The 26549-nt window shown below is 53.7% G+C and overlaps 3 protein-coding genes across 6 annotated transcripts in view; 2 read left to right on the forward strand and 1 right to left on the reverse strand.

The window, feature by feature from the left end:
- Positions 1–2059, forward strand: part of PEMT (phosphatidylethanolamine N-methyltransferase) — a 78897-nt gene extending 76838 nt beyond the window's left edge. For all 3 annotated transcript variants that reach the window (XM_036113079.2, XM_036113078.2, XM_078068011.1), the window contains 2 exons: positions 1427–1501; positions 1759–2059. In XM_036113079.2, coding sequence (XP_035968972.1) covers positions 1427–1501; positions 1759–1816 — 133 coding nt within the window. In that variant the 3' untranslated portion in view covers positions 1817–2059. The remainder of the gene's footprint in view (positions 1–1426; positions 1502–1758) is intronic.
- A 4474-nt stretch (positions 2060–6533) lies between these two features.
- On the forward strand, positions 6534–8475 carry RASD1 (ras related dexamethasone induced 1). 2 transcript variants are annotated; one of them, XM_036113077.2, is made up of 2 exons: positions 6534–6956; positions 7208–8475. In XM_036113077.2, the coding sequence occupies exons 1-2, from the start codon at positions 6671–6673 to the stop codon at positions 7759–7761; spliced, it is 840 nt and encodes a 279-aa protein (XP_035968970.1). In that variant the 5' UTR covers positions 6534–6670; the 3' UTR covers positions 7762–8475. The 2 variants fall into 2 exon arrangements, with proteins under 2 accessions (XP_035968970.1, XP_077924136.1); XM_078068010.1 differs by having other exon boundaries at positions 7282–8475.
- Positions 8476–9603: 1128 nt separating this feature from the next.
- Positions 9604–23150, reverse strand: MED9 (mediator complex subunit 9). The gene is made up of 2 exons (XM_036113080.2): positions 22826–23150; positions 9604–11393 (listed from the first exon to the last, which is right to left on the reverse strand). The coding sequence occupies exons 1-2, from the start codon at positions 23050–23052 to the stop codon at positions 11177–11179; spliced, it is 444 nt and encodes a 147-aa protein (XP_035968973.1). The 5' UTR covers positions 23053–23150; the 3' UTR covers positions 9604–11176.
- Between the last annotated feature and the right edge of the window lie 3399 nt (positions 23151–26549).

Below are 26549 nucleotides of genomic sequence, written 5' to 3' on the forward strand. Positions count from 1 at the left end.
TGGCCCGGCGCTGAGAGCTTGTCAGAGATGGGCCGCTACCTGGGCTGCAAGACGCTGTCTTCCACCAGGGGCCCCGCGGATGGGGCTTCCCGGAGCATCCGGGTGTGCTGGAGCCCTGGTGGGCCCGGGCAGCAGGATTCCTGGGGGCACGAGGCACCGGGGCCTCCTGCTCCGTCCAGGTCTCACCTTCCCAGCTCCCTAGCCCCAGTGGGACACCCCGTCCCCCAGGGTGCACAGCCGGTTCCCTAGGACCAGCCCTGACGCCACCTCGGGCTCAGGGCCAGGCATGTGGGTCTCCCCATCTGCAGAAGGAGATGATCCTTTCCACACCGGGTTGTTAGCGTGTCAAGGGCTAGAGTGGGATAGCACTTGGAAAGGGCGGAGGTTTCATGTGCATGGAATGGAGAGGGGGTGCCAGCTTGCCTCCCGGGCCAGGGCCTGGTGTGGGGGTGTCCCAGGGGTCAGTCTTAGCGACACTGTGGCTACAGAGCCCTGGCCCCATCCTCCTGAGTGGGCTGCCGCCAGATGTGGTGGTCTAGCCTGCTGCCTGCCTCCTCCTCAGCTCCTGGGGTGCCTGACTCGTGAGTGGGGACGCTCTGCTCACTCTAGAAAACCAAACCAGGGTCAGTGAGTAAAGCTCTAGGAGGGCAGATTTCATTTCAGCCCCAGAATGGTCTCTGTTTGGTGTTGACATCTCCTACCTGGCCGTGGCGAGGGGCAGACAGCCCACGCTGCCCCCAGAGGATGATTCCGAACAGAGTCCACAGAATAGGGGAGGGGCCTTCGCTCTCCCTGCTGGGGTGCCCAAAGAAAGGGACAGTGTGAGGTCCTGGGCCAAGGAGCGTGGACAGGGCAGAGGGTCCCCTCACGGTGCACACATGTCCTTGGGGCCCCCAGCCTGAGGCTCCTGGATGCTGTGTGTCCCCATGAACCAGTTTCCGTCTCTTCTCCCGGCCATCCAGATGCCGCAGCCCAGCCCCTGTGGAGCCTCGGGGATCCGAGGGGACTAGAAAACATGGGACCAGCTGGACAGCAGGTGCCCCCAGGCTCTTCCAGCAGGGAGCCCACGAAGGGCCCACTGGACACTCCACATGCCTTTGGGGGCACTGGACCCATTTCTAGAAAACAGCCTGAGGACACTGTCGGTGGAGGGCAGGTCCCCTGGAACATCCTCCTTGTGCAGAAAAAAATCCGCTTGGCCACTCGGGTGGTTCTGAGAGGCCATTCTTTCCTTCCCGATTCATCTGCACGGTGTCCTGAACCGGGGAGCCGGGGACATGGGAAAGGGAGTGTGGGCCCCCCTTTGAGGACTGAGCCAGCCCGGATAGGCGGCCAGCGAGCGGCCAGAGGGTCAGGACCCGGACGGCGGGGGCCCTGGTCCGAGAGAGAAGGCCGGGCTCGGGACCTGAGAGCATCTTCCCCACAGGCACGCCAGCCCCACCGGCCTGCTGCTGACCGCGGTTGTGGCCCTCGTCTACATGGTCGCCATCCTGTACGAGGAGTGAGTAGACACCTGTCACACACGAGGAGCGCGCCCGCCGAGCTGGGCCCGACTGCCCATCACGGCCCGAGCGGCCCACGGGAAGCTTCGAGCAGGCCCAGTGGGGCCTGGGGGGCCGGGCAGCCGGTGCTGAGGGAGCCCGGGCCTCCTGCCCCCCTGCGGACACCCCCTCCGACCACGCTCCGGCGGGGGGCAGACCTGGGGTGGTGGCATCACTCCCGAGCCCTGCTGACCGGAGCCTCTCTCCCTGTCTGCAGGCCCTTCACCACGCAGATCTACCAGCAGAAAGCCTCCCCGTCCCACAAGAGGAGCTGACCGGGCCTTCGGCCACGTCGCGGAGCGTCTGTCACCTCCGGCCTGCCCCGAGTGCCAAGCCCTGCAGCGGGGAGACGGGCCCCGGCCGCCGCTCGGTGTTGGCGCCCGGCGAGGGCCACTCCAGTGCCTTGGAAACCTCTGCCTTGGGGGCCCTGGACATGCTATTGTCTGGCCACTGAGCCCCCCTGCCCTGCAGCCCCCAGTACGTCCTAACTCACCAATAAAGGCACCCTGACACCGGCATCCCCTCCGGCTCTCTGTCTGGCCAGGGGGGGCAAGGGGAGGGAGTTTGGGGCTGCGGGGAGTAGGGCATTCCCCTGAGGGCTCCAGGCCAGGCTGGTGTGGCCCTCCTTCTCGCTGAAGCCTGTCAGCCCTGAGCTGGGCACCACCATCCACACACGGCAGGGAAGGGACTTGCCCGGATGTTTGGGCTTCCTGTGCTGGTGGCCTCACCCCTGCCCCAGTACCCCCTCTTCTGTCCCTTTCCTTTGGGGAGCCAGCCCAGGCTCAGGGTGGGGGTATCATCATACCACCCAGCGGCCCAACACCCCCACATGACAAGGAGCTCCCAGCCTCTGTGAGCTGCCATCCGGGTAAATGATCAGAGAGTGAAAAATATGCCGAAAATTTAAAAGCCACATGAAAGTACCTGGTAGGGGTGGGAGCCGCATTAGCCGTGGTGATCGGGGACCCTCTGAGGAGGTGATATTTGAGCTGAGACCCAAATGAGATCTGAGGGAGGAAACTGGAGGATTCCAGGCAGTTGGAATGGCAAATGCAAAGGCCCTGTGGTCAGAACAAGCATGGGTTCCCAAAGCAGCGGGCTCTGAGGGACCGAGTGAGGGAGGAGCATCACCGGCTGGTGCCCCCTGGGGCATGACCGCATTCGCAGAAAGCTGGGCCATGACACTCATGATCTCTGAACCCCGGGCCACCAGGTCCAGCCTAGAGAAGCTGGCCTTGGAGACAGATCGTCTTTGTGGAGTGATCTGAGTGTTACCAGAAAAGTCCAAATGTGGTCACACCGCAACCCCCTTGGGCCTATGACGGGCCTGCGTCTGGACGGGAATGTGCACGGCCCTGAAGGCTGCCATGAGGTGGGCTTGGGAAGGCGCTGTGGCTGAGGAAAGAGGGAGGGCTTGTGTGCTTCCCCAGATTTGCTAGCAATGCTTGACCTGCAGAGGGAGGGAAGGGCCAGGCCCGGCTGGACCGCGGACATGTGGCGTGCACCTGCTCTGGGGCCCTGCCTAGCACTGGTGTCTCAAGACCACATGGGCCGGGGTCACCCCCGTTTGCCGGCTGAGGCTGGGTGACTTGTCCTGGAGGCACAGGTCTGCCCCACCCCAAGCTCATGCTCTCTCTCTCCCGCTGAGGGGGGAGGAGTTGAAGAGAACTGGGGGCTCCCGGGGCCATGGGGTGGGGCTTCCTGGGTGGGACCAGAGGACCTGGGCCCTGCACCCAAGTCTCCCCCCACACCTTGGGGCTGAACTTGGCATCTCTGGTTAACGCTGACATTTCTCTCCTAATTCTTCGTGGGCCTCAAGTCACCAGGAGGAATAGGCCCCGTAATCATCTGGGGCCTGTTGGTCAAGCCTGACTGCGGAGCCGAGTGCACAGGGCCTGGCCCTCCTCCAGGCCCCAGCCTTGTCTGCAGGCCGCCAGCCCTCCCAGGACACAGGCTAGGCCTTCCCCTCGCGACACTGGGAGAGCGGCGTGAGCCCAGACTCCACCCGTGCACGCAGCTCTCAGAGCCCCCGTCCCCCGCCCTGTAAAAGGGCCGTGATATTGACGCCTGCCTAATGTATGCAGCAGGTGACCAGGTGGGGCAGGCTGGGCCTCCCTCGTCGCTCAGAGAGCTCCTCGAGCCCTCTTCTTGGATTTCTGGAATCCAGAGTCTATCTCTGGCCTTGACGGGCCACAGGAGGCATCTAGTCTGATCTTACCCAGTGCTTCAATCCCTGCGTCTGCTTGCACACCCCTAGGAACAGGGAGCTCGCTCCTCCACAAGGACCTCTGCACACACAGCGTTTGAGGCTACGCTGCCGTCCTGAAGGCTTTGTCAGGGCAGGACGGACAAGCTCCAGGCAGCCCGACCCACGGGTCCACGTGGCGGTTTGGGGAATGAATGACACATACACTCAGGACTTAACTTGGCTGACTTGGGAGGACATGTCTTATCAATGGACATGCCCAGAAGCTACCAGGAATTGTGGTTGAGAATGCAGGCTGGGCTCAGGACCAGCCATGGGTGCTCACCAGCTAGAAGGGGCCGGGCCATGATGTCAGCGCCAACCTTGACATCTGACCTGGGGTGGGGGAGGGAGCCTCTGATTCCAGGCTGGGTCCCAGTCCCCTGGATCTCCCGAGGGAGAGCTGGGTTCAAATCCTTGACCCTGCCACCCTTGAGCCTCTGCTCATCACAGTGGCCCTCCTGGGACCGGAGGCCACCTTCTCTGGCCCTCTAGCATGGGCCATCAGGAAGGAGCCAGAAGCCATCCTATTTCAGAGCCCAGCTGCCCATACTGTGCCTTCATGGGAGGCAGAGAGAGGGCCCCTCATCCAGGGATGATGCAGGCCCAGGCCGTGACCAGCCCCTGCTCGCATCCTTGTCTGGTCCATTTCTGCAATGAACGCCCTGCACCACTGTCCACAGCGGCCCTGTCTGCAGGGCACCCGGCTCGGTTCTTTCTCATCTCAGACGGGGAGGGCAGGGGAGAGCAGCCTCAGCAGGGTCAAGAGGGTGGGGGGGACCCAGCCCAGCTGGCCTGTCACACAATGACACCCAGAATCAGAGCCGAGTGGTGAGCCCTTGGGTGCTCATCAAGTGATGTGTGTCTCTGAAACCTCATCGACAGTAGACACGAGGCTTGGGGACAGATGTGGAGGGGCAGGGAGATCTGAGGGGTGTGCTCTGAGAAACGGGGCGCGGATGTCCCACAGTGGGGGCCAGAGCTTTAGGAGGGTCACAGTAGGTGGGTAAGAGCCAGGACTGCCAGCCCCCTGGGTTCAAGCCCCAGCCCTGCCGCTACTACCTGTGGACCCTGGCCAAGTCATGTCCCCTGCCTCAGTTTCTCCATCCGTAAAATACCAAGAGAAATAGTTCCTACCCCTCAAGGTTGCCAGAAGGAAGGACCTAGAACAGTGCCTGGCACAAATAAAGCCTCCCCGGGTGTCCCCTCCAGAGGGTGTGCGATTCTGCGGGTATCCCTGTCATTGAGGGGCTGGAGAAGATGGCCTCTGAGAGCCCCAGGTGCTGTGCCAACAGCCGGGGGCTGCAGGCTGGCGCCCCTGACACTGCCCTGAGCACCCAGGCCTGTGCAGCTAGGTGGGTGGCACCAGCTCCCGGCTCCCTGGCTTTCTCCCAAACCGGACTTGCTGCCGTGGGGAGCGCCGGCTTTCCCCTGGCTCCAGGCCCTTGAGCCCATCAGCCCCGTACGGGGTACTCATCAGCCTGCTGCCTCCTCTCTTGGCTCCGGAACCCCCCAGGCCCACCCCCGGGGCTGCGAGCCCAGGGGTCATTTACTATTGCTATTGTTACCACGCCCTGCCCCTTACACAGCTTGTACTTTCTCCTCCGCGATCAGAACCAGAACCGCTATTTTCCAGAAGAGGCACCCGAGACCCAGGCAAGGCAAGAGACTGCTTTAACCCCGGGGCTTTGAGGCCCAGCGCCCCCGCCCCCGCCCCCAGTTGCAAAATGGGAATGTTGGCCCAAGCGACTCTCAAGGCACAGAACTCTGTGGGGGAGGGAGGAGGGCACGTTGGCCCAGGCTTGAGCAAGGAAGGGCAAGTCTCTGGTCCTTCGGGTGCCACACAGGAAAAGGATGGGGACAGCCCCTGCCGGCTTCAGAGCATCCCTGGCTGGGCGAAAGGGGACGCCGAGGCCTGCCGTAGAGCGCGGGGCGGGGGACGGCTCCTGCTGGGTCTCGGCCTGGAGCCCCAAGGCCCGCGCCCCGCACCTGGCCAGACCCCAACCTGGAGGCTCGCCCCGCGCTCCAGCCCCAAAAGCGGTGCCCGCGGCCTCCCCGCGCCGCCGGCGGGGCCTCTGCTGCCCTCTGGCGGCCGGAGCGCGCGGCACCGCCCTCGGCGCTAACACGGTCGCCGGGCACCGGGCACGCGCCCGCGGACGCAAACGGGGCTGCCGCGGGGGCTCGCTCTCGGGACCGAGGAGAGAAGGGACGTACGCCGGGCTCGGTGCGCGGTGCCGAGCACTGGTAAGCAGCTGCGATTACGCTGCTGCTGGGCCGGGATTGCTCTTCTTATTCTCTGGGTAAACTGAGGCCCAAAGGAAGTGAGTGTGAGCGTGAGAGTGCGTGTGTGTGTGTGTGAGTGTTGCGGGTGGGGTCCTTGCCCCAGGGCAGAGAGGGTCAGAGGCACAGGCGGGACTACAACCCCGACGCCCTTGCGGCCGCCGAGCCCCGTGCCGTGGAGAACGGGGTCCGCGCGCCCCTAGCCCCAGCGGGACCCGGGACTCAGTTGCTCCCCGCGCGCGGCAGGCAGAAGCAGCAGCGGCGGGCGGAGGTCGCGGGAGGGGGCGGGGGGGCCCGCGGGGCGTGACGCACGGAGGCTGGGAGGGCGCGGGGCGGGGCGGCCGCGCAGGCTGTATATAAGGTCGGCCTCGGGGCGCACAGAACAGGAGCGAGCGACTTTGTCCGAGAGCCGGAGCGGAGCTCGAGCCGGAGCCCTGCCCCAGCCGCAGCCGCAGCCGCAGCCGCAGCCGCAGCCGCAGCCGCAGCCGCAGCCCGAGCGAGCGGAGCCGCCTAGCCGCGCAGCCCCGCGCCAGCCCCGCGCCAGCCCCGGCCGCCCTCCGCGCTTCTCTCGGCCCCGCGCCCGCCCCTGCGGCCCCTCCGCCCAATGAAACTGGCCGCGATGATCAAGAAGATGTGCCCGAGCGACTCGGAGCTGAGTATCCCGGCCAAGAACTGCTACCGCATGGTCATCCTCGGCTCGTCCAAGGTGGGCAAGACGGCCATCGTGTCGCGCTTCCTCACGGGCCGCTTCGAGGACGCCTACACGCCCACCATCGAGGACTTCCACCGCAAGTTCTACTCCATCCGCGGCGAGGTCTACCAGCTCGACATCCTCGACACGTCCGGCAACCACCCGTTCCCCGCCATGCGGCGCCTCTCCATCCTCACCGGTGAGCGGCAGGCCCGGCCCGGCGGCGGGCGGGGGGCGGGGAGGGAGCTGCGCCACCGGGAGGGCGGCGACCCCCGGTCCCAACGCCGCGCGCCACGGGGCGCGGGGAGAGTTCGGGGCGTCCCCCGCGCGCGGCGGCTGGAGCCCCGACGCCTGGCGGCGGGGCGCCCACTCCCCCGTCGGCCCCGCTTCGGCTGTCCCCTTGGCCGCCGCCCTCCCCGGCTCCTTTAACGCCCCTTCTGTCCCCTGTAGGAGACGTTTTCATCCTGGTGTTCAGCCTGGACAACCGCGACTCCTTCGAGGAGGTGCAGAGGCTCAAGCAGCAGATCCTGGACACCAAGTCTTGCCTCAAGAACAAAACCAAGGAGAACGTGGACGTGCCGCTGGTCATCTGCGGCAACAAGGGGGACCGGGACTTCTACCGCGAGGTGGAGCAGCGCGAGATCGAGCGGCTGGTGGGCGACGACCCCCAGCGCTGCGCCTACTTCGAGATCTCGGCCAAGAAGAACAGCAGCCTGGACCAGATGTTCCGGGCGCTCTTCGCCATGGCCAAGCTGCCCAGCGAGATGAGCCCGGACCTGCACCGCAAGGTGTCCGTGCAGTACTGCGACGTGCTGCACAAGAAGGCGCTGCGGAACAAGAAGCTGCTGCGAGCCGGCAGCGGCGGCGGGGACCCCGGCGACGCTTTCGGCATCGTGGCGCCCTTCGCGCGCCGGCCCAGCGTGCACAGCGACCTCATGTACATCCGCGAGAAGGCCAGCGGCGGCGGCCAGGCCAAGGACAAGGAGCGCTGCGTCATCAGCTAGGAGCCCCCCCTCCCCCCGCCAATCCCCCCCGCGCCGGCGACAGAACCTAAGGAGGACCTTTTTTTGAAAAGTCACGTCTGACGTCCGGGCCAGCCCCGGGCCGCGTGCGCGCGGACTGGCGTCTTCCTTCCCCGCGACCCGCGCGCACCGGGGAGGCGCAAACGACGAAGGGACGGTCATCTGCTCTGGAAGGAAAGAGAACTGGCTCAGACCGAGACTCTCCCCCACCCCCACCTCCCGTCCCCCATGGGCCCTGCCACCCCCACGGGTTGGGGGCACAGGCCCCGGCAGAGGGGGAATTTGTCTTGTTTCTGACAAAGACAAGAATGGGGGTGGGGGGGGTGGTATAAGTTAATCAGCCTCCGTTAGGCTTTGGGAAACCCGTCCTGCTCCCTGGAGGGTCAAGACGGGACAAATGGGGCATTAACTTGTCTGTGATTCTGGGTTGCCATGACAGCAAACGAAAGCCTCTGCCCTCCCGAGACTAATGGGGTGTGGGTCAGATCATAGCCAAGTGACTTGTTTACATGTGTGTGTGAAATTGCACAAAGGAAAACAAAACACACAACTTGCACTTTAATAGTCGTTCTGAGGTCATCATGGACATGAACAAACTCTTACCCAGCTGTTCGTACTGTGTGTGTGAGACAGTCTTTATAAAGTTATTGCTATTGTTTTTTTTATAATACAAAATAAAATAATTTAAAACAGAAAGTCATATGCTTCCTTTGCTTTTAGAAATGGCTGGAAGGGCGAAGGGTCAGAAGGGAGGGGTGGGGCTTACTTCTGGGGTATTAGACTCACCCTCCCCAGACTGGCAGATGACCCCAGCATTCTGAAAATAGCTTCAGCCCCCACCTGGGAGAAAAGGCTCCAAAAAAGCTGCAGATTTTTGGACCACAGCCCTTCTTCTATCTGGGGATGGCTCCTCAGAAAGCCAGGACTAGAAAGGGGTCCCGGTCTTTCCTGGAGCTGCATCTTTCCAGCCACAAAGGGCTTCCGGGCTGTGCCCAGACTCACTTCAGGCGGAGGGCAGCGAAAGGGCCCCAACCCTGCGACTCACAGTCCGCTTGAGGTGTCACTAGGACCCTGCTCTCACAAGGGAAATGGAGCCTTGACAGACCAATCTGGTGTCAGTTCAAAATCACCTGGCCTCCTGTGCCCTCCAGCCTCGGGAAGCACTTGCTGCCCTGGAGGTAGGTCTGGCACCTTCTATGCCTCAGTTTCTCCTTCTCTTCGGCAGTTGAGGGCACCCTATCCTGACTCGGGACCCAGTTCTCTCTGCCACTTGTAACTGCAAGCTCGGGCAAGTGACACCTGCCAAGCCTCCAATTCTCCACCCACAGAAGAGAGAGCACCCTCTACGTGGGGGTGCTGTGAGGAGTGAAAAGTACTTAGCGCAAGTGCCCGCCACCCAGGAATCCAACTAACTGGTGGCTTCGAGAGGGTGCTCAGCCCCGGGAGGGGCATCCAGTGTTGTCTCAGGGAGGGATTTCCACCCTGCTCTGTGAGGGCTGCTCCCTAGGGACTGAACTCACCTCTGGGCCCAGGGGGCCAGTCGCAGGTGGGCAGGATGACCCACCAGGCCAACTGGGTCCTTGGGGACGGATGTCGCTCCTTAGGGCAGTTATTCTGTTTTTTTACGCTGGCTTTGGTGTGTGTGTGTGTGTGCGCGTGCATGTGTGTGTGTACGCACGTGCGCTGAGGGGGAGGAGGTGCACGGTGGAGGCTCTCACAATTTGTTCTGTCTCCTCTAAGCAAAATGAGCATCTTCCTCTCAACTATGCAAGGGAGACCTCCTATGATGAATTTCTCAGCACAAAACCCAAGATGTCCTGAGAGCAGAGTACAAGTTCTTTTAATTATACTCAAAAAATGTCACAAGTCCAAACCCTGGAATACAGGGAGGGTTCTGTCTCCCTCTGCCCCGGGAAGAGGTCCTGTGCGTTTCAGCCTTGCAGAAGGGCCCCGCTGGTCTTGGATCTCTATGTGCTTCGTGTTTTGCGAAGTTTGGTCAGAGCCTTAAAACCGGCCCCCACACGACTCTGAAATGTCAAGGACATAACTGATTCAGTTTATTAACAGTCCCAGGGTGGCCTGGCCTACCAGGCGGCTGCCCACTTCAGCTCAGAGCCCGCTCTTCTGTCCAAAGCCACTGGAACCGGATACCCCCCTTCACACGTCCCCAGCTCCTCCTCTGCGCCAGCCCTCTTCTGACTGCAGGTCAGCACACATGGAACCCCTGCGAAAAACACCTTCGGCCGGTCTTGCTGCCAACGAGGTCAATCGGCGGGCATCTGTTAAGCCGCTGACTTGGTCAGCACAGGTTATGTGCCCATTTCTAGATCTAAACAACACGTGGTTACTTGTCAGCTCCTCGTGAAGAGGCGAGGGAAAGAGCTCACCTCCGTCTGCTGTGCAGCGAGTGTTCGCGGCTGGCTCTTTAGTGAGGAGGCCAGGGAGAAAGCTCATTTTTTAAAGCAGGACAACACGTGGAGACAACGTTGCCCTCCAGCCCCGAGCCCCGTGGGAAGGGTGCAGGGTGCGAGGGCTCTGGTCATCCTCCAGCACCAGACGGCTGGCCGAGCGGACGGGAGGAGGCAGGAGGCAAAGGGAGCGAGAAGAAGTAACAAGCACACGTAGGAGGCAGAGAACATGGAGACAGGGGCCGCCTGCGGGGTTCTGGGTTGACACCCCCAAAGCCACGGTTACATTCACTGGCTCAAACATAAAAACGAAACAAAGTATTGCGGGGGGCGGGGGGCGGGCAGGGAGGAAGCCACCCTGCAGTCTTTCAAAACCATATTCGGCTTCCAAAACAATATGGGTCCTCCCGGTTCTTTTCCCATTTGAAATCCACGCCGCAGGAGTGCAGCCCCGGCTGGTCCAGTGAATTCTATGCAAATGTTTCATGACGCTGCTGTCAACAGAAGAGCGTGTACCTGGTAGCACTGAGCATGCCCGGGGGGGGGGGGGGGGGGGGGGGGGGGAGCGGCCGGAGAGGCGGAGGGCAGGAAAGCCAAGAGGAGCTGCCCCCTCTCCTCCGGGGCTCTGCCCAAGGAGCCTGAATACACAGCAGATGGCCCCCTCCCCAGAAGCAGGGGCAGCCTCGCCTGCCCCCTCCCCAGCCTCCAGGAACATTCTTCCTCCCACCGGCAGGCACCGCGGTTACTATGCACCTAGACGTATGGTTACATCCTCTACAAGGAGGCCCCAACCAAGCCAAGCCTCCGCGCTGGCTCCCCACACAGTCAATGCCAAGTTCAGCCACTGAAGCAGCTTCAGCAGCCCCCCCCCCGCCCCCCTCAGTTACAGAGTTCGCAGCTGGAGTCCAGGCGGTGGGGGGGCGGGGGGAGTCAGGGAAGCCGCGTGCGCTCCCCGTTCGGTCTCGGGCATCCCTGGAAGCCGGCCTCCACTACTCCTTGGGGATCTCAAACATGCAGAGGCTCTTGTACTTTTGCAGAAGCTCGTTCTTGGTCCTGACTTGCTCCCGGAGGCTGTGCAGCTGTCGCTCCTGCTGCTCGGGGCTCAGGTGGGTGCCCGGCATGGTGCTGACGACCTTCCGCAGCTCCTGGAACTTGGTTTTGAGGGCGTTCAGGTCCTGGTGGATGTCTGGGCTGTCCTTGTCCATACTGCAGGGGCAGAGGGCGCTCGTTAGCGGTCACGGCTTCCCTCTTCTGTACCCCCACAGAACTTGCTCTCTTCCGACCTTACCTTTCAGCATGTCCCCTTACGCGGCCGGGCACCCCCAGGGCACCCCCGCCCAGCACTGCCACTGCACCCCCCCTTGGCCTGCCCGCGCCATTTGAGCCGAAACCCCACTCGCTCAGAGGCCAGGGACTGCGTCTGCCTTGCTCGGAGCCGTAGCCCCGGGCCCTGGGCGCTATGGGGACTCAAGTCGCCTTTGCTGCCGGAACAAATGCTTGGGGAAGAAGTTCGTAAATGTTTGCTGAATGAACGAACACACCATTATCACCGTGAGGTGATGAACGGCCGGCGAAACTGGCCCAAATCCTACATTTCTTCTAATTGGAGACATTTCCAGGCCCATCAGGAAACTTCATTGGCTAGCAAGAGCTAAGTTTAGCTGATGTTTTGATGCTTGAGCTTGTTAATGCAAGCACTAATTTCCACAGACCTAATCATAAATTTTAAATTAGTTACAAGCTACTGGAAATTTTTCAGCAGGTACGAAGTCTCCCCTACCAGTCCTGTAAATTCCTTGCCTTCAGGTCAGGCTCCTTTTAAAGGCAGGATCATTCACTTCATCCCACTGCTGGCTATGATTAGCTGCCCAGAGATCCATGCTCCCCTGGCACGGCTCAGTTAGAAACAACAAGAACAAAACCTTCACCTAAGATCAAAGAAACAGCTTGCCAGTTGCTCCTATACATTTTTTAAAAGTTAGCAAGTGGATGAGCTTTTGAAAACAAACAGTTGGGACTAAACCTAAAAGCCAATTCAGTAGGCTGTTCTAAAAGTCACCCATTGAGGTGTAGGGCGGGGAGAACTGTCAATGATCATTTATTTTTTTTAAATAAACGTCCATTCCTGACGGGAAATTTCAACCCAGATGGTGCTAATTGATGTTTATTGTTCATCATTTCTCTGCTTACGCAGACAGAATATCCATCTTCCCTGGCAATCCATTGGTTATGCTCACACCTGGCAAATGAGATGCGCCCTGTTCCCTATTTATCAATAGCGCTAACTCAGAGGCAAGATCTGGAGAATCACTCATTCTAGGGAATGTTAACCAGCCAAACATTTCTTGTTGTTATTTGATGCCCTCACTTTAAATATACAATCAATGGTATACCTTATCCCGGTTTCTAGAGAGGAGTAATTGGTATTTATGAGAACTGTAAATTCTTTAGAAGGAAGCAAATAGGGGCCATCTTTTATTTTAATGATTTTAGATCTCAGCTCAAATCTACAACTCTGGATAGAAACCATCTGGATTTCTGAAATCATTATACTTGGATGGCATATGTGTTAACACATTGTACGAATAGAAGTCCCTGGGGAGTTCTGAAATTAAAATATAGTTTTAAGAACATTGATTCACATCACCAATCTGAAAGGACACAGTAAAAGCAAATGAAAATACATGAGATAAGAATTTGCAAGGCAGGTATGATCATCCAGTTCTGGAAGCAAACATGACCTGGCCCCAAAGAAGATTGAATTCTGAAGGAAAAAGTGGGCCATGCTTAGAGGATGCTCACTTCTAAAAGCCCCCAAATCTCAAGGGTTGTCCATTCTTCCCTGGTGAACTTTCGGTAAAGGGGCCACATAAAAGCTTGCCTGGAGGGAAGCTACGGGGAAAGGGGGCCACGTCCCCCACAGCAAAGGCCGCCTTGGCAAGCCGCTCAGCCTGCCCTAGTTGGTGAAGGTAAATAACTGGAACTCCCGGAGCGAGGAAAACACTGTATTCAGGAACTGGCTTGAACCAGGCGGGAACCTGCTAAGCTGGGATGACTGTGAAATTCTCAAGCCAAAAGAAACGAGCCAGGCCCAAATACTGAGTGAATAAAAGCAGAAAGCTCCAAACGGGCCTGGCTTTGTGTTCAATGTTAGTCATCAGCCAACTTTAGAAGAAAAAAAAAAAAGAGACTAGGCCAAGGTCGAGAGGCACGAAAATCGTACAAACAAGGGCCAGGTTAGGGCACTTTGGTCCTGCTTATAGTAGTTTCTAAAAGATGGACAAAAATATTACTGCTCTGGCTTGACTGACAGGCCACTTCTTCTCCATCTTCTGTGCACATCCTGGCTGATACTCAGCATTCCGTGGACACAGACATTTGGTGTTACTGTTACCGGACCCGGGGCAAACATCACAGGCTTATTAGGCGGGCAGGTTTAAGAGTGATGCCTCGTTCAGGTGCTAAATAAGGCACAGCTTCAGTTTTTACTACAGGTGCCTTGGGACTTGAAGATGCCAACTGGCCTCAACTGGGCAAGTGTGTCCACTGGTAACTTAGAAGCAAAAGGAACCCACCAGATTCCTGAAGCCAACTTCCCCCCAAACCTGAGACCACGCAGTAGCGGGACTGTTTCCCATTTCTTCCTCCTCAGAATTTCCGTGACCCTCAGTCCCACGCCCCCACTGTCCTAGCTGACCCACGCTGGGACCAGTCCTTCCCCCACTCTCCTCCTTCCATGCTAACTTCAGTGGCCGGCATCTTTCTAAATTAGTGGTGGGGGTGAGGTGGGGGGTTGTTGCTTTTCCTGTCACCATAATAGGTGCTTGAGGGAAAGACATTTAAAAATAACAGACAGCAAGGCTTAGAAAAGGAAGGTCCCTCTAATCCACGTCCCAGAGACACCTCTGTTAACATGCGGTATATATTGCTTCAGACCGCTTTGAAATACACGGTTACAAACACACAGGTACTTTTTTGTTATTTGCTTTGACAAAAATGTGACCATTCTTGCTTTTTTCACTTACGTTGCACCTTGGATGTCTTTCCGTGTGAACACACATACAGTGATACAGCTAAATTATTTGGCTTTTGATGGGTATTTGGAGATTTGCAACCTGCCACTTGTAATCGGAATGGCAATGAACATTTGTACCTATATCCGTAAGTACTCGTGCAAGTATTTTGCTAAGATGATTTCTCAGAAGTGAGTATCTAGGTTGAAGGTTATGTACATTCAAATTTTTGACGGCCTGCCAAAATGCCCTCCAAAAGCCTGTGCTGGGGCCGCGGATGCGCTTGTCCCTCACGCCCTCGACAGCTCGGGCCGCTCCGGCACCTGGTAGAGAGCTAGCAGCCTTGTGCATTTCTCCGCTCCAGTTCCGCCAGCATCTGAGACGCCCTCCGGAGAGGGGCCTTGAGCCTCGGACCCTTGCTTTTATCTGCTCACAGGGTTACAAGTGAAAGACATTCTTTTAGGGAGGGGCAACCAAAGGTTCTTCTGCTAAAAGAAGTTTGAAAAAAATACTGCTCTACAGGACAGCTCGGAACGTGTTCATCCACTTCCACCTCTTCAGAGGTCAACAACCCCCCAGCCTGCCCTCCTTCCTGACTTTCAGGACCCAAGTGCCAACCGTTCCCACGTATCTCCTCCCTGGAGCCTGGGGAGACCTGCCGACGTCCACAGTGGACTGCCTGCCTCCGCAGCATGCCGGAGTTCGGACGGAGGGCGCTCCCATCCTCATGACTGAGCTGAGCTGGAACCCTGCGCCCCCACAGATGCGTCCGTGTGTCCCGTTCCCTTGTGCCTGATGAGCACCCAGCCGCTGGTCCTGCCTCCTCCTCCCACCGGCCCCGATTTCCAGAGCCTTCCAGAGCCTGGTCCTCTCCTCCTCCTGACACCCTCTGGCCCGCCTACCTTTACAAAACCCAAGTCTGAGCTCCCAAACTCCCAGACAACACCTGCCAGGCCAATTCGCACTTGAAGGGGGCCCCTCAGGGCCAGCCACCAGCAGCCTGTGACCCTTCTAGGGTCCACTTCCCACTCTTGCCCAGACTCCACGTAAATGCTGCACTGTGGCACTTCTCATGCTGCACTAAGTAACCGCTGAGCCGTGTGCCTGCTTTCGGGGAGGCTGTGTCCTAGCAGGTGCTCGATAAGTTCTGCCGACTGAGCAGAGATGAAGTGGCAGAGGAGGGAACAGGCTTGTAAGCTGGCCCAGAAATAATGCTTCCAACCAGTCTATAAATATTCCCTATCTGGGCGCTCATCCTTTTCACTGGGATGCGGATGAAGGAGAAGCCAAGGGCAGAGAGGACTACAGTCAAACGAGGGCAGACAAGCCCCACGGAGCCAGGCGGGTTCTTTCACAGACTTCTCCTCTGATGTGGGGGCCCCTGCCTGCTCCACCCGAGGGCAGGCCTCAGCTGCCATGGAGGGCTGGTCAGATTAAAACAGATGTGGTGTAGGAAGAAGCAGGTCAGTAACACCCTGTTCCCACGCAAGTGGTCTTGCCTGGGCTCTCAGGTCTTGCTGACCTGCCTGGACAACCAAGGGACTTGCTGTCAGTGTTCCGGCCCCGGCTCGAGAGGTAAAGGACGCCACCGTGTCCTCATCACTTGAACAACCTCTGCAGTGTCACAGACGGCTCCCCTTTACCTACCCAGCAACCGAGAACCTTCGAAGGAACTAAAGAAATGAACCAAAAACAAAAACACATTTAAGTACCCATGATGACAGAATCCTTTTACTGAGGGAGCAGCAGGGAAAGCAGCAGGGAAAGCAGTGACAACGGCAGCTCAGAATTCCTAGGCTGGGCCACCTAGTTCCACACTCAGATTAGATTTGGCAACTCTGAGGGGGACAAAAACAACTGAGCTCTCTCTGGTCCAACAGGCCTCATTTCTTCCCTCCTTTGTTCTGCGCGTCCTTCTCTAATGTGATTTCTATTCATAACAGGAGAGGCCTCGAAGAGTTGGGAACTCTTAACATTTCTTACACGCATAAAAATGACATTTTTCTTTCCCCTTTTCCTCATTCTTTACATTAACACAAATATGTCATTTGGATCATTCCTTCAACTAAGGGCCAGACAGGAGGAGGGAAGTGCGGTGGAGCTTCTCTCGAGCGCCAGGCAAGTTGCACCCCAGCCAGGATGACAAGAACCAGGAGCTCTCCTGGTGCGGGAGGTGGCCTCTGAGCAGGTCCACAAGTGTATGTGGCATTTCCTCGGGCCAAGACAGGGCGGGAGGATGCGTGCGCCCTGGAGGACTCCTTGCACCCAAAGAGCACTGGCATCCAAATGACTCGCTCCGGGCTTTCTGTGGTGTGGTCCAGGCAGGCCTTTGAAGGTGGTCTGCACAGATCCCAGAATGGAGGGCTACCAGTGGGGAAGGACGGAATGGGAAGAATAGGGAGCCCTAGAGATTTTTGAGCAGAGAAAAATGCAACTGCTAACATGCACAGGACGAATTAGAGAGACGAGAGGATAAAGGCAAAGAAACTATTTAAGAAGTGACTATAAGATTCCAAAAGGAGGTTAGAAGGCCCGGACCATGAGTGTTACCAACAGGCTTGGAAGTAAACGGGCAGATTAAGCCTAAATGTTCCACTAACCCAATCTCAGCATCTCTGCACCTCCTAGCATCTCAGCCAGGTTACAGAAAACAGGCTGGGAGAGGTCAAGGTGCTACGGATAAATGTTGCCAAGAAAGAAGGAAGAGGGAAGACCAGCCTGGACAGATCATGAACTGTGCCAGGAAGATTGCACAGTTTGGTGCTGGAGAAGAACAGAATGTCCAGAAGCAGATGAGAAAACATATGGGAACTTCATGTATATGGTGAAGGCGGTGGCTCCAGGAGAGAAAACAATGAATGAAGTAAGAGCGGGATGATACGGCTCATGGAGGAAAAGTGGAGGTGCCCCCTTCCTCCTTCCATCAAAATACATTCCAGAAGCATCACAGAATTGAAAGTGAAAGGGGTACCTGGGTGGCTTAGTCAGTTAAGCATCGGACTCCTGATTTCGGCCCAGGTCATCATTTCAGGGTCCTGGGATCGAGCCCTGAGTCAGACTCCACACTCAGCGTGGAGCCTGCTTGGGATTCTCTCTCTCCCTCTGTCCCTCCCCCTTCACGTGCTCTCTCTCAAATAAATAGATAAATCTTAAAAAAAAAAAAAAAAAAGAACTGAAAGTGAAAAATGAAACTATAAAAGTCCTAGGAAAAAGAGGTTGATATTTGTCATTTTATTAAGGTGGGAAGGCCTTGCTAACTAGGACCAAAATTCAGAAGCCATTAAGGAAAAGCAAAACAAATCTGCCTGCATAAAATGATATGCTTCCGAATGACAAAAACAAACAAAAGAACCCAGGAACAACGTCAACAGAAAAGCCACAACTTGGGGGAAATATTTATAATACACTAACCCGGCAAAGGCACACTTTCCTTACTGTACAAGGAGTTCATTAAAAGAGGACGACCTTATAGAAAATGGGCAGTTTACAGGAGAAAAATACAAATGACATAAGAAGATGCATATGAAAAGATGCTTTACCTGATAAAACGAGACACAGATCAATACAACCCATCATTTCTGACCTATCAGATTAGCCTCAGTTACAAAGTTGAAAGGTGGATGGCAGGGGTATGGGCAAACAGACGCAAACACACTGCTGCTAGACACACACTAGCGCATTCTTACTGATTTGCTAACAGTGATCGAAATTTTAAATTCACATGTCTCTTTGCCAGAAATTTACTCAGAGTTTACAAGATGCCATTTACAAACAGGGTCACTGCAGCACTGACTGCAGTGGCAAAATACCAGGAACACTGCAAGTGCCCTTGAGCAGGGAAGTGTTGAAAGATATGATGGCATCATCATGAGATGGAGTATGACGCAGTCTGGGGACAAGGGAGGGAGCTGAGAGGAGTGGAGGGAGAGGCTCACTTGCCATTGGGTATCTTTGGGGGCTCTTTGAATACATCTACAACTGAAATTTTTCATTTTATTTATATATTTTTTTACAACTGCAATTATTATTATTATTTTTAAAGATTTTATGTATTTATTTGACAGAGAGAGACACAGCGAGAGAGGGAACACAAGCAGGGGGAGTGGGAGAGGGAGAAGCAGGCTCCCCGCTGAGCAGGGAGCCCGATGCGGGGCTCGATCCCAGGACCCTGGGGTCATGACCTGAGCCGAAGGCAGACGCTTAACCGACTGAGCCACCCAGGTGCCCCAACAATTTTTAAAAAATATTTTCTGGATGGCAGATTTCTGGGTCATTTTGGGTTAATCAAAGCAGTCCAGGCCACAGGACTGTGTTCTGGAGAAAGCTAAAATGATACAGCACTCTACATTTAGCAACAGCTATGAAAACGAAAAATGCCTGTACCCTCCACTCCAGCAATTCCACTGCTGAGAAGTTACCTCATCATAAACGTACTCAAATACAAGGATGCTTACCCCAGCACTGCTGGCAATAGCAAAAATTAGAACACGTAAACGTCCACAAACAGAAGACTGGTTACGTAACTCATGGTGCAGCCACCTTACTGAGGAAGACCTTCGTGTGTGAGAATGGGAAGGGGTCCAAAACAGACTCATAAGTGAAAAAAAAAACAAAAAAAAACAAAGTACAGTATGATCTCAAATTCTATAAATTTTTTAAAAGACATGCTTACATAGCTCCTGGAAGGATACTTAAAATCGTAATAGCAGTTAGGATTGGTGAGGGAACTTCTGAATTTTACAGGATTCTGAATTTACGACTGTTACCTTTTTTTTTTTTTTAATAAAAATTTTCTACAAACCTAATGATGCAGTAGTCTGAATTCTTTATGAGAACAAGAAAGGCTAACCTCACTTCAGCTTCTTTCTTATTCATCCCCTGGGCAAGGAGTAAACAGGTAATAAAAGGGCACCTGGGGAAGCTACAGGAGAGGAAGAGATCAAGGGCCTGCATGAGCCAGCAGGTCCTGGACCTCATTCCCTCGGGCCAGGCCGGCCTGCCGGGACAGCGTCCTCACTGGTTTCCCCACCTGTGGGCAGAGATGCTACCACCATCTCGAGCACGAATCTGACTGAGGCCCAGTGGCTGGAAGGTCTCACTAGCTCCCCACTCCTCAGAAGCCAAAATCTCCCTCCCTGTGGGGGATGTGCCGTCCTCTGCATGCTGGCTCTCTCGCCAGTTCTCCCTTACTACCTTGCATTTATGCCCCAGCCCCACCAGCCTGCGAGCTGGCTGCAAGAGTTTGATGCTGTTTCTTGCATCATGTCCTTGCCCATGCTCTTCCTACACCACTCCTCCTACCTGCCATTTGGCATCAACCCTTAACAAGCCTTCTGACTCCTCCAGGCTTCCCCGGGGCCCCCTCTCTCGTCGCCATTCCTACCACAGTCTGTCTGTCTCCTTCCCTCGGTAGCCTATAAACCCAAATACATACCTACACATATATGAAAATCACATCCTAGCTTTTTTTCATGGTGATCGCATCTTTCCTTCTCTTGGTGATGGATTCCTCCGAGTGGAGTTCTGCTCTTCTGTTTTGTTCTATCTTTTGCTAGGGTTTTTCTTCACATGCTTAGTGACCCTGGCTGCCCAGTCATATAGTTAAGAGTAAAATACTATTTGGATTATGTGCATAATTCACTGCTTTCACCATACTAAATGAAAGAAGAAAAAGATGTGATCCTATGATAAAGAAAATGTTCATTATTTTGACTTGGATCAGATGTGGAGGAGGAAGCTGAATGCCAATAGAAAACGTAAATACTTTATATTCTGTTAGTAAAAAGCAAGGTATAAATAAAGGATGGAGAATATTAAAAAAAGAGAACTGTAAAACACTAAAAGGGCTTAGTGGAACTTTTTTTTGGTTGAAGATTTTATTATTTGAGAGAGAGAGAAAGGAGGAGGAGTGGCAGAGGGAGAGGGGGAGAGAATCCCAAGCAGACCCTGCTCTCAGTGCGGAGCCCAACCTCATGACCCTGAGATCATGACCTGAGCTGAAACCAAGAGTCGCATGCTTAACTGACTGAGCCACCCGGGTGCCCCAACCCCCTTTAACGGAAACCCTTAACGATGCTTCTTTCTTTCTTAGGATGAACTAAGTTCTCTCTTGGGGAGCCCCCAATGTCTTCTCTTTTGAGCTCATCACACACCCCAGAGAAGGTATCTCTGTCTCTTTGGCTGCCAGTCTAGAAGCCAGGTTGGGGAAGAAGGCTAGGGTTGGGTCTCAGCATTCGGTTTGTGAAGTTTCTCTTAATCCCTCTTTTCAGTATGGCTCCCTTTCTCCAACTCCTGCCATGTGCCTGGTGTTCTCCAGTCCAGAAACTCTCTGGCTTATCTTTAAAAATAAATCTTGAGAGAATAATCCTTTAATTGTCTGCCAAGATGGAAGGATAGTCACCCATCTGCTTGGAGTGGGGAAGAGGACTATGGGATCTGATTCTTACACAGACTTTAAGTGATCCTCTTATTCTAGTCCCACTTCACCTCTATTTCCAGAAGTCCCTGGCACTGTCAATTCCTGAGATTTAGGGGGAAGCCATGGTCAAAGGCAGCTGCTTCTGGATGCTTCTTCGGGCTGAGAGATGGATTCGCCTTTGGCCATCTGCTTTGTGACAATTATCTCCTCTCCTGTTCTTTCCGGTTTTATGCTTTAAAAAAACACTCTTCACTGTCCTTTCAGAGGGTACAGAAATAAACACATGTGATCAACCCACCATCTTTCACAGAAGGCTGCTCTTGAGCGTACCTTACAGCAACATTATGATTTAAGTACTGTTATTCCATTTCAGAATTGAAAAGACTCAGAGAAGCTGGGTTGTTTGACCGAGATCACTTAGCCCATACACTATAAAGCTGAAATCTGAACCCACTCTTTGAGGTCCACGGGGCTATTATTCACGTATTAGAGATAAGAAATTAAGGCCTAGAAAGGTTACATAATTTACTAAGATTACAAGGCAAGCAAATATCAGTATGTGGATTTGAATCCAGGACTACCTGACTTCAAAGCCCATGTTCTTTCTAGTGCACCTTACTGCTCCATGTTTAAGGCCAGCCCAACCCAGCTGCTCTACTGGGGTGCAAGAATATACTCTCAGGGGTCCAGGAACTGTCTCTGAGACTGTGTACATTTTATGTTTTCATTTTTCTATATTTTTCTTAAAACCCGTATATTTGGGTTAATTTGGATAACCCATTTATAATCCAGCACTGCCCTGGGATTTTGGGGTCTGCATTTGCGTTTGTTTGCTATCTCACTGCTGCCTAGAAGTGTTACTTGATGATCACAGGCTAATGAGAACAGAACAGAGTCTGCCTTGCCCTATAAACAGTACGTTCACACCAAGTGAAGCCAAATGAAGGCAGGGTCTAATGTGAGAACAAAGGCTTCGCAGTTGTTTAAAAAGTGGTGGAAGCATGAGGTCATCCCACAGCAAGTGAATCTAGCCTGGCTAAACTCAAAAGAAGCTGGGCCATTAACAAAGACCTTCATGTTGTGGGTAGCAAGTTCATTTCAGCAAAACACCCAAGAGCACATCTGAATGCTCAGTTGAATGTTACTGTGAGTTTAATTTACTTTGTTTTGGTTTTTAATGGTTGAATAAGTTGTGAGCCTAGTTAACCCCTGTAAATGTGGATATAAATAACATAACAGCACAAATAATTGAGGCAAACATGGGGATCAAGGAGACTTTTGGTTGTACTATTTTTTTTTTTCTTTTACAGGGTCAGTTTGAAAACTCAGGCTAGTCAGAAGATTGGCCAAAAGAATGACAAATCCAGCCGCCTGGGTGGCTCAGTGTGTTGAGTGCATGGGACTGTTGATTTCGGCTCAGGTCGTGATCTCAGGGTCACGGGATCCAGCCCCGCCACAGGCTCTGTGCTCAGCAAGGAGTCTGCTTGAGATTCTCTCTCCCTCTGCCCCTCCCTCCTGCCCCCACGCACCACGCTCTCTCTCAAATGAATAAACAAATCTTTTTAAAAAGAATGACAAATCACCCTCTTTGGTACTGCCCAAGAACATGCTAGTATAGGGCAACTTGTATCTTTGTTTCTTTTAATGTTTCCTATCATCAATCCTCCAATCTCTTTGAATTATGGGTAATTCCCAAACCTGTCTTTTTTTCCCTTCAAACCGGTGAGCGATGTGGGGTTGAGAAGTTGGCCCTTTTTACTGTGTACATCGCACAGCACTTAGCAGTGTGCCACACAGGGAAGATGATCCATATCTGTGGGATATGTTGAAAAGACAGAATCCAAGTGTGACTCCTCTATGACCGGTGAGAAAACTGAGGCTCAGAGACGCTTGACTTGCTCCAGATCACTAAGATGCAAACTTGAGTAGCCTGACTGCAGAGCCTGTGCGGTCGGTCTCTACTCTGCCTTCATTTTTAAGAATACGGCCTGGCCATCATGAGGTCTGGCAATTCTCTCAGGGCTCAAACGTTTGCTGAACTCACGGTGCGACTAGGTGTGGTCTTGGGAAAGGCCTCCTCCCCCTGGGTCTGTTTCCCCATCGGGAAAATGGGGGTGTACCCGACAGCACTTAGGCCTTTGCAGCTCTGAAACACGAGACGAGAAGCGGGAGGGCGTGTCGTGGCTGGTCCTCTCCTGGGCTCTTACCATTTGATGATGTTGTGAACCAAAGGTAAAAAGGAGTAATTTTCCTCCTCCTTCACGCCGGCGGGGGACTGAGGCCTCGGCGCCGGCGACTGCTGCGGCTGAGGCGCGGCGACCGGAGGCGGCGGCTGCGAAGGCGGCAGCGGCTTCGTCTCAGGCAGCGGCGGCTCGGCCGGCGGCGGTAACGCATCCTCGGCCTGTCGCCCGGCGGCCACCCCGGCGGAGGCCATGGCGCTCGAGAACGTGCCGGTCAGTCAGCGGGACCCCAGCGCTCAGCTTCTCAAAAGCGTCGCGGACCCCAGACGTCACCACCGTGCGCCGGCGGCGGGCGAGGCCTGGAGAAAGGTTGTGCGCGTGCGTACTAGGATATGGGGCGGGGCCATGACACAGGGGCGTGGTTGCTGTTACTAGGCGACGGGCCATTGACGGATTTGGTCGTAAATCGAGGCAGCTACATTATTAAATAGTCAGAAATAGATGCATTGCAGAAACAACATTTTATTCTCATTCACACGACGAAGAGGGTCCAAAAGTAACTAATACAGGAAGGCTGAGATACATAAGGTTCCGCATGGCCCCGCCCTCGGAGAAGGCTCCCCAAAGCACCACCTTGAACCACATACAGAGTAAACAACTTACCCAGTACCTGTTATGTGTAAAGCACTGGGCTCCACGGCCATTAAGAATCCAGAGATGGAGGACCTACAGCTCCTCCACCATGCAGCTGCCTCCAGGAGGATAGGGTGCAAACCCTGAGCCAGTCTTAGTGTGAGACCCTGTTAGACCAGCGAGTGCAGAGACAAAGAAATTGAGTCTCTAAAAAGCCCCGCATGTAGATGGGAGGGACTAATAATTCGACATTCAATACGCATCTTCTGGATGACAGATGCAGTGTTAAATGTGGGAGTAGGGGGTGGGAAGGCTGTCCTGACTTCAATACTAGGCAGAAGGGGATTGACTAGTGCGAGGAACAAATATATCCTACAGAAAAGTCAACAGTCAGGTACTCTCCATACCTGCCGGCCAGTTCCTTGAGCACCTTGCTCTCAGTTTCCTTAACTGTAAAATCTTTAGTCCAAGGTCATGGCAGAGCCTAAACTGCTTTCTAACTTAAGATATATGATTGACCTCCAAAGGTCTGGTTTGCCCCTAGGATCCTAGGCCAAAAACCTGGTGGTTTTGTAATTATATTTCTCAAAACAAGTGTGATATGGGAGCTGTATAATAAAATTCTGGGCAATGCGACACCCATCCTAAGCTTAGTTAGTGAGTGGGAGAGGACATGAGCTAGGAATGTCCCAACCTTCCAAAGTCTACCATCAAGGGTCTTAAAGAGAGGTAAGGAGGCCCGTATTCAGGTAGCAAGATGAGCCGGAGCACTTAAGAGCAAGGTGGCTGATCGCAAGGAAAGCATTGATGCTACTATTTTCAGATGCATCAGGAGAGGGTTATGGAGGCAGACCCTAGGGAAGCCAGACTGTAGAAGGAGGTAGGAAGTTGGAGACTATGCTGGTAGAGGCTCTTATTGATGGGCCTTAACACAGCTTTCTTCAGCAGGAACTGCCCAGAGCACCCCCGGGGGTGGGGGAGTGCAAGGGGAGGGAGAGGCTGCAGGGTTTTCTTCTTGTTACCCATGGACCTCTCCACTTCAAGGAAGAGTTTTAAGGGTCCTGGTAGAGAGCAGAGGAGAAAGGCCTGTTGGGATCAGACCAGGTATGCTTGAAGAGGTTATCCCCTTGGAGCCATCTGGGGAAATATTGATGGTGCAAGAATTAATAGTAATTACCACAACCTCTGTGGAATAAAAGTAGGTACAAGGAAGAGTCACAATCGTTATCACATTTAGTCCACAAAAGAGCTCTAGAAGGCAGATGCTAGTATCTTCATTTCTTGGATGAGGAAACTGAGGCTGATGCTGGTTAAGGTACTGGCCCCAGGGTCACACAGCTTGCCTGACACCAAATCTACGGTCTTGACCAACACCTAGGAGACCTCGGGTCTCTGCTGGTTCTGTAACTTTATGATTCAAAATGTTAAAGGGAGGTTTTTATTCAGAATTCGAAAAGCAATCTGACACTCATCAATAATATCCCCATGGCAATTGCCGATCATCTTTTCCCTCCTGGCATGTTTTATAACTTAATTACAAGTCTCAGCGTTATCGTTGGCAGAATAATGAGGACATCTCTTTTTAAAAAATGAAAAAGCACTTCAGGTATAAATAGCTGTGGCTTAAGAAAACAAATCGAAAGTGTAGGAAGCGTGATCAAGTAGGTGCATTGACAGTTGGCCCTAAAAGTAGTTAATACGTTTAGTGGCACAGAGTGAAGCTGACTTCATAACATTGCAGGCAGATGTCAGAAAAATCTGCGTGTGCTGGCTTCATTCAAGCTGAAATTGCCCCAACAAGAGTGTGCCTGGTTGTAACTGCTCTGTTCAGAGTCCAAAAAGGCAGATGCTCCACTGATTGGTAAGGACTGTATTTTGTAAGGGACGTCACCAAGTTAAGCCACTGGGTCATTGCTTTCTTGGGCAGATTTACACTGTTTTTCGAAGTTCAGACAGCCCACCTGCCTCCAGGCCCAGCTCGACCTCACTTTGTGCAGCCATGCAACCTCCTAGGAAGACTGAACGGTTATGCTATTTTCAATTTTGTCGTAGCCACGTTAAAAAAAACAAAACAAAAACAAAAACAAAAAGAAGCAGGTGAAATGAATTTCAGTAATATATTTTATTTCACTCAATATCTCCAGAATATGATCATTTCAACTTGTGATCAATATTAAAAATTATTAGAGGTGTTTTACTGTTTTCCATCCTGACTTTGAAATCCACTATGCATTTTACACTGAGAATGGCTACATTTCAAGTGCTTATGGCCATCTGTGGCCAGCAGCTGCAGAACTGGATGGTGCAGACCAAGAGATCAATACGTATCAACATAGACGGCTCATGATCATAATGGTGGGAGGAAAACAGCAAGTTGTCCAAAGGAAACAGAGTATATTACTCTTTATAAATGTTTGAAATGTGAAAACGAACACTATGTATTGTCCATAGATACCAGACACATATGTAAAAGTGGTTTTTAAAAAATTTTTTAAAGATTTTATTTAATTAATTAATTAATTAATTAATTTGAGAGCGAGAGAGAGCCCACAAGCAGGGGGAGCTACAGAAGCAGAGGGAGAAGCAGGCTCCCTGCTCGACGTGGGGCTCCATCCCAGGACCCCGGGATCATGACCTGAGCCGAAGGTCATAACAGACTGAGCCACCCAGTTACCCCTGTAAAAGTATTTTAAAAGGAGCTAAAGACTATACATCACGTGCATGGGATGGGGGATAGGCATGTAACAGCAACTTTCTCTGTAGTGTTATATTTCTTTTATATAAGAGGATTTAAAGCAAATAGAAGTATGAGCAATTGCCAAATATAGGAGCGGGCACATGGGAGTTTGGTATATTAGAATCCCAGCTCTGCTTCTGTCTGGACAAGTCATGTCACCTCCCCGTGCCTCAGTTTCCTTATCTGCAAAAAGGAATCATAACAGGACCTACTTATTAGGGCTAGTATAAAGGTTACGGGAATGAATGAATGTAAAGAGCTGTTTGAAGTGGCACATAGTAAGTGCTATTAAGTTTTAGCTAGAACTGCTACTGCTTTTTAAATTTTTCAAAAAAAAAAAACCCTTATCATTATTTCTTATAATAATCACCACAAACTGTT

The sequence above is a fragment of the Halichoerus grypus genome, chromosome 2 (genome assembly GCF_964656455.1).
Source record: "Halichoerus grypus chromosome 2, mHalGry1.hap1.1, whole genome shotgun sequence".
In the NCBI taxonomy this organism is placed as follows: Eukaryota; Metazoa; Chordata; class Mammalia; order Carnivora; family Phocidae; genus Halichoerus; species Halichoerus grypus.

What these genes read in the sequence shown, in the direction of transcription:
- RASD1 (XM_036113077.2), top strand. Translation starts at nt 6,671, where the DNA reads ATGAAACTGGCCGCGATGATCAAGAAGATGTGCCCGAGCGACTCGGAG. An exon ending in GCGCCTCTCCATCCTCACCG is followed by an intron (nt 6,957 to 7,207) that starts GTGAGCGGCAGG and finishes TGTCCCCTGTAG; the next exon opens with GAGACGTTTTCATCCTGGTG.
- MED9 (XM_036113080.2), bottom strand. Translation starts at nt 23,052, where the DNA reads ATGGCCTCCGCCGGGGTGGCCGCCGGGCGACAGGCCGAGGATGCGTTA. An exon ending in GTTCACAACATCATCAAATG is followed by an intron (nt 11,394 to 22,825) that starts GTAAGAGCCCAG and finishes CTGCCCCTGCAG; the next exon opens with TATGGACAAGGACAGCCCAG.